The sequence below is a fragment of the Cynocephalus volans genome, chromosome 17 (genome assembly GCF_027409185.1).
Source record: "Cynocephalus volans isolate mCynVol1 chromosome 17, mCynVol1.pri, whole genome shotgun sequence".
Taxonomy (NCBI): Eukaryota; Metazoa; Chordata; class Mammalia; order Dermoptera; family Cynocephalidae; genus Cynocephalus; species Cynocephalus volans.
The window spans coordinates 27,700,887-27,707,561 of record NC_084476.1 but is presented as its reverse complement, the minus strand read 5'-3'; the positions used below and the strand labels follow the sequence as shown (position 1 = coordinate 27,707,561).

Genomic DNA, 6,675 nt, shown 5'->3' with positions numbered 1-6,675 from the left:
TTAAGGGGGCTGATGATCTCACACAAACAGGCAACTCCCTGATGTACTAATGTGAAAGAAGTGTTTTCCAAGCTAGCCGCAGTAACGCCATTCCGCAAGGCACAGAAAAATACCCTAGTAAAAAAAAAAAAATTTTCAACAGCAGTTTCCAGGGCGCCCTTCAGCTGTTTCAAGAACTCCCACATGTACCCGCGCTTTTTCCCTGGCCTTGTTTAAACCGACCAATTACCTTGCTTCTCGCTTCTGTACCCGCGCTTTTTGCTATAAAACAAGCTCAAAAACTCTACTCGGCGCGCCAGTCTACCGAGAGACTGAGCCGCCCGGGTACCCGTGTGTTCAATAAAACCTCTTGCAAATTGCATCCGGAGCCGTGGTCTCGTTGTTCCTTGGGAGGGTCTCTCCTGACTGATTGATTGCCTAAATCAGGCGTCTTTCATTTGGGGGCTCGTCCGGGATCAGACCCCCACCCAAGGACCACCGACCCACCAACGGGAGGTAAGCTGGCCAGCGATCGCTCCGTGTCTCGTTTCTGTGTCTGACTCCGTAACTCTGACTGTCCCTCTGAGTGCGCGCATTTTGGTTTCAGTTTGTTCCGGGCTGATCGCTCTGGGAGCGACGTGTGAGTAGCGAACAGACGTGTTCGGGGGCTCACCGCCCGGTAATCCTGGGAGACGTCCCAGGATCAGGGGAGGACCAGGGACGCCTGGTGGACCCCTCAGGAGAGGATCATTATGCTCTGATCCCACTGCCGCGTCTAGAGAGGCGCGCTCTGCCATCTGACTCCTTCTTTTGTCTCTACGCTACTCGACCTCGCCGCCGTTTCTGGTTTCTTTTTGTTTTGTTCCTGATAGGCCTCTGTGTCGTGGTCCCTCTCTTCGAAATGGGACAAAATAACTCTACCCCTCTCTCCCTCACTCTAGATCACTGGAGGGACGTGAGAGCAAGGGCTCACAATCTGTCCATGGAAATCAGAAAGGGAAAATGGCGGACCTTTTGTTCCTCCGAGTGGCCCACGTTCGGTGTCGGGTGGCCGCCGGAAGGAACTTTTAATGTCTCTGTCATTTCCGCAGTTAAAAGGATTGTCTTTCAGGAAATCGGGGGACACCCGGACCAAGTTCCATATATCGTGGTGTGGCAAGACCTCGCCCAGAGTCCCCCATCATGGATGCCGCCCTCTGTCAAGGTCGCTGTCGTCTCCAGTCCAGAGAGGCCATCCGCTCCTCCCCGACCCCCCATCTACCCGGCAACAGACGACTCGTTCCTTCTCTCCGAGCCCCCGCCCTATCCGGCAGCCCTGCCACCTCCCCTGGCCCCTCAGGCGGTCGGACCGGCGCCGGTCCAGGCGCCCGATATTTCCGATCCTGAGGGACCAGCCGCGGGGACCAGGAGTCGCCGTGCCCGCAGTCCGGCAGACGACTCGGGTCCTGACTCCACTGTGATTTTACCCCTCCGAGCCATAGGACCCCCAGCCGAGCCCAACGGCCTAGTCCCTCTACAATATTGGCCTTTCTCTTCAGCAGATCTTTATAATTGGAAATCTAATCATCCTTCTTTTTCTGAAAATCCAGCAGGACTCACGGGGCTCCTTGAGTCTCTTATGTTTTCTCATCAGCCCACCTGGGACGATTGCCAACAGCTCCTACAGATTCTCTTCACCACGGAGGAACGAGAAAGGATTCTCCTTGAGGCCCGCAAGAATGTCCTGGGGGACAACGGGGCCCCTACTCAACTCGACAACCTCATTAATGAGGCCTTCCCCCTCAATCGACCTCAGTGGGACTACAACACAGCCGCAGGTAGGGAGCGTCTCCTGGTCTACCGCCGGACTCTAGTGGCAGGTCTCAAAGGGGCAGCTCGGCGCCCCACCAATTTGGCTAAGGTAAGAGAGGTCTTACAAGGACCGGCAGAACCCCCTTCGGTTTTCTTAGAACGCCTAATGGAGGCCTATAGGAGATACACTCCGTTTGAGCCCTCTTCTGAGGGGCAGCAGGCTGCAGTTACCATGGCCTTCATCGGACAGTCAGCCCCAGATATTAGAAAAAAGTTACAGAGGCTAGAGGGGCTCCAAGATTATTCCTTGCAAGATTTAGTGAGGGAGGCAGAAAAGGTGTACCACAAAAGGGAGACAGAAGAAGAAAGAGAAGAAAGAGAAAAAAAAGAGGCAGAAGAGAGAGAAAGGCGGCGCGATAAGCGCCAAGAAAAAAACTTGACTAGGATTTTGGCCGCAGTGGTAAGTGAAAAAGGTTTTAGAGATAGGCAGACAGGGAATCTGAGCAACCAGGCAAGAAAGACACCTAGGGATAAAAGATCTCCTCTGGACAAAGACCAGTGCGCATATTGTAAAGAAAAGGGTCACTGGGCAAGAGAATGTCCCCGAAAGAAAAACGTCAGAGAAGCCAAAGTTCTGTCCCTAGATGACTAGGGGAGTCAAGGTTCGGACCCCCTCCCCGAACCCAGGATAACGCTGACTGTGGAGGGGACTCCCATTGAGTTCCTGGTCGATACCGGGGCTGAACATTCAGTTTTGACCCAACCCCTGGGAAGGGTAGGGTCCAGACGGACAGTCGTACAAGGAGCAACAGGGAGCAAAGTCTACCCCTGGACCACAAAGAGACTTTTGAAGGCTGGACATAAACAGGTGACCCACTCCTTTCTGGTCATACCCGAGTGCCCCGCCCCTTTGTTGGGTAGGGACCTCTTAACCAAACTAAAGGCCCAGATCCAGTTTTCTGCTGAGGGCCCACAAGTAACTTGGGAAGACCGCCCTACACTGTGCCTGACCCTGAACCTAGAAGAAGAATACCGGCTACATGAAAAGCCAGGTCCCTCCTCTATCGACCCATCCTGGCTCCAACTTTTTCCCACTGTATGGGCAGAGAGGGCAGGCATGGGACTGGCCAATCAAGTCCCACCAGTGGTAGTGGAACTAAGATCAGGTGCCTCACCGGTGGCTGTTCGACAATATCCAATGAGCAAGGAAGCCCGGGAAGGTATCAGACCCCACATCCAGAGGTTCTTAGACCTAGGGGTCCTGGTGCCCTGTCAATCGCCCTGGAATACCCCTCTACTACCTGTAAAAAAGCCAGGGACCAATGACTATCGGCCAGTCCAAGACCTGAGAGAAATTAATAAAAGGGTACAGGATATTCATCCCACCGTCCCAAACCCTTACAGCCTTCTGAGTTCCCTTCCGCCCTGCCACACTTGGTATTCAGTCTTAGATCTCAAGGATGCCTTTTTCTGCCTCAGGCTACACCCCAGCAGCCAGCCGCTATTCGCATTCGAGTGGAAAGACCCAGAAAAAGGTAACGCAGGTCAGTTGACCTGGACACGGCTGCCCCAAGGGTTCAAGAACTCTCCCACTCTCTTCGACGAGGCCCTCCACCGAGATTTGGCCCCCTTTAGGGCCCTCAACCCTCAGGTAGTGCTACTCCAATATGTAGACGACCTCTTGGTGGCAGCCCCCACATATAGAGACTGCAAAGAAGGGACACAAAAGCTCCTACAGGAATTGAGTAAATTAGGGTACCGGGTATCGGCTAAAAAGGCCCAGCTCTGCCAAAGAGAGGTCACCTATCTGGGGTACCTACTCAAGGGGGGAAAAAGATGGCTGACCCCGGCCCGAAAGGCTACTGTTATGAAAATCCCCGCTCCCACGACCCCCAGACAGGTCCGTGAATTTCTGGGCACTGCAGGATTCTGCCGGCTCTGGATCCCTGGGTTTGCTTCCCTAGCTGCACCCCTGTATCCCTTAACAAAGGAAAGCATCCCTTTTACCTGGACTGAGGAACATCAAAAGGCTTTTGACCACATAAAAAAAGCCTTGCTGTCAGCCCCCGCTTTGGCCCTCCCAGACCTCACCAAACCATTTACTCTATACGTAGATGAGAGAGCCGGTGTGGCCCGGGGAGTGCTTACTCAGACTTTAGGACCCTGGCGGCGGCCAGTAGCTTACCTATCAAAAAAATTGGATCCGGTGGCTAGCGGGTGGCCAACCTGCCTGAAAGCGGTTGCAGCCGTGGCACTCCTTCTCAAGGACGCTGATAAGTTAACCTTGGGACAGAATGTGACTGTGATTGCTCCCCATAGCCTTGAAAGCATTGTGCGGCAGCCCCCCGACCGGTGGATGACCAATGCCAGGATGACTCATTATCAGAGCCTGCTGCTAAATGAAAGGATATCGTTTGCACCCCCTGCCATCCTGAACCCAGCTACCCTCCTACCAGTCGAATCGGAAGCTACCCCAGTACACAGGTGCTCAGAGATCCTCGCCGAAGAAACTGGAACTCGACGGGACCTGAAAGACCAGCCATTGCCCGGGGTGCCAGCCTGGTATACGGACGGTAGCAGTTTCATCGCGGAGGGTAAGCAGAGAGCAGGGGCCGCCATCGTAGATGGCAAGCGGACGGTGTGGGCAAGCAGCCTGCCAGAAGGTACGTCAGCCCAGAAGGCCGAACTAGTGGCTTTGACGCAGGCATTACGCCTGGCCGAAGGAAAAAACATCAACATCTACACCGACAGCAGGTATGCTTTTGCCACTGCTCACATTCATGGGGCAATATATAAACAGAGGGGGTTGCTCACTTCTGCGGGAAAAGACATTAAAAACAAGAAAGAAATTTTGGCCCTGCTAGAGGCCATTCACCTCCCTAAGCGGGTCGCCATTATCCACTGCCCCGGCCACCAGAGGGGAAATGACCCTGTGGCCACCGGGAACCGGAGGGCCGACGAGGCTGCAAAACAAGCCGCCCTGTCGACCAGAGTGCTGGCAGAAACTACAAAACCTCAAGAGCTAATCGAACCCGCCCAAGTTAAGGCCGAGCCAAGAGAGCTCACCCCTGACCGGGGGAAAGAATTTATCCAGCGGTTGCATCAGTTGACACACTTGGGACCAGAAAAGCTTCTCCAATTAGTAAACCGCACCAGCCTCCTCATCCCGAACCTCCAGTCTGTAGTTCGCGAGGTCACCAGTCGGTGTCAGGCTTGTGTCATGACTAATGCGGTCCCAACCTACCGAGAGATCGGAAAGAGACAACGAGGAGATCGACCCGGCGTATACTGGGAGGTAGACTTCACAGAGGTAAAGCCTGGCCGGTATGGAAACAGGTATTTGCTGGTATTCATAGACACTTTTTCCGGATGGGTAGAAGCTTTTCCTACCAAAACTGAAACGGCCCTGACCGTCTGCAAAAAGATATTAGAGGAAATTCTACCCCGGTTCGGGATCCCTAAGGTACTCGGGTCAGACAATGGCCCAGCCTTTGTTGCTCAGATAAGTCAGGGACTGGCCACTCAACTGGGGATAAATTGGAAATTACACTGTGCGTATAGACCCCAGAGCTCAGGTCAGGTAGAAAGAATGAACAGGACAATCAAAGAGACCTTAACCAAATTAGCCTTAGAGACCGGTGGAAAAGACTGGGTGGCCCTCCTTCCCTTAGCGCTGCTCAGAGCCAGGAATACCCCTGGCCAGTTTGGTCTAACTCCTTATGAAATTCTCTATGGGGGACCACCCCCCATACTCGAGTCTGGAGGGACATTGGGTCCCGATGATAATTTTCTCCCTGTCTTATTTACTCATTTAAAGGCTTTAGAAGTTGTGAGGACCCAGATCTGGGACCAGATCAAGGAGGTGTACAAGCCCGGTACCGTGACAATCCCCCACCCGTTCCAGGTCGGAGACCGAGTGCTTGTCAGACGCCACCGACCCAGCAGCCTTGAGCCTCGGTGGAAAGGCCCGTATCTGGTGTTGCTGACCACCCCGACCGCAGTAAAAGTCGACGGTATCGCTGCCTGGGTCCATGCTTCTCACCTCAAGCCTGCACCACCCTCGGCACCAGATGAGTCTTGGGAGCTGGAAAAGACTGATCATCCTCTTAAGCTGCGTTTTCGGCGGCGGCAGAACGGGTTGGAGTGAAAACCCTCACCAGCCTGTGACCCTCACCTGGCAGGTACTGTCCCAAACTGGGAACGTTGTCTGGAAGACAGAGAAAGTCCAGCCCCCTTGGACTTGGTGGCCCATTCTTACACCTGATGTATGTGCCCTGGCGGCCGGTCTTGAGGCCTGGGATATCCCAGGAACCGATGTATCAACCTCTAAGAGAGTCAGACCCCCTGACTCAAACTATGAAAGTGCTTATAGACAGATCACCTGGGGAGCCATAGGATGCAGCTACCCTAAGGCTAGGACCAGAATGGCAAGTTCCACCTTCTACGTGTGTCCCCGGGATGGCCGGTCCCTTTCAGAAGCTAGAAGGTGTGGAGGGTTAGAATCCCTGTATTGTAAAGAATGGGGTTGTGAAACCGCGGGGAATGTTTATTGGCAACCTACGTCCTCCTGGGACCTCATAACTGTAAATTGGAATAACACAGAGCGATCATGGGGTGCCCTACTGGCAACCTGTGAAAAAACCGGCTGGTGTAACCCCCTTAAAATAAATTTCACAGAACAAGGACGGCAATCCAAAGAGTGGATAATAGGAAAAACCTGGGGATTGGGATTCTATGTGTCTAGATATCCGGGCGTACAGTTGACCATTCGGTTAGAAATCACCAGCAAGCCAGCTGAGACAGTGGGCCCCAACTCCGTCCTTGCGAAACAAGGACCCCCTAACAAAAACCCCCCTTCCCCAACGAGGGAAGCGCCGCCCACCTCTCAACCCTCGGCGGCTCCTA

General features: G+C 53.8%; 1 protein-coding gene across 1 annotated transcript; it reads left to right on the top strand.

Moving 5' to 3' along the window:
• The first annotated feature begins 880 nt into the window (after nucleotides 1-880).
• LOC134366161 (uncharacterized) lies at nucleotides 881-6,283 on the top strand. The gene is given in 1 exon segment (XM_063082576.1): nucleotides 881-6,283. A coding segment is annotated over 1 exon segment (5,037 nt). The 3' UTR covers nucleotides 5,918-6,283.
• The last annotated feature ends 392 nt before the right edge of the window (nucleotides 6,284-6,675 follow it).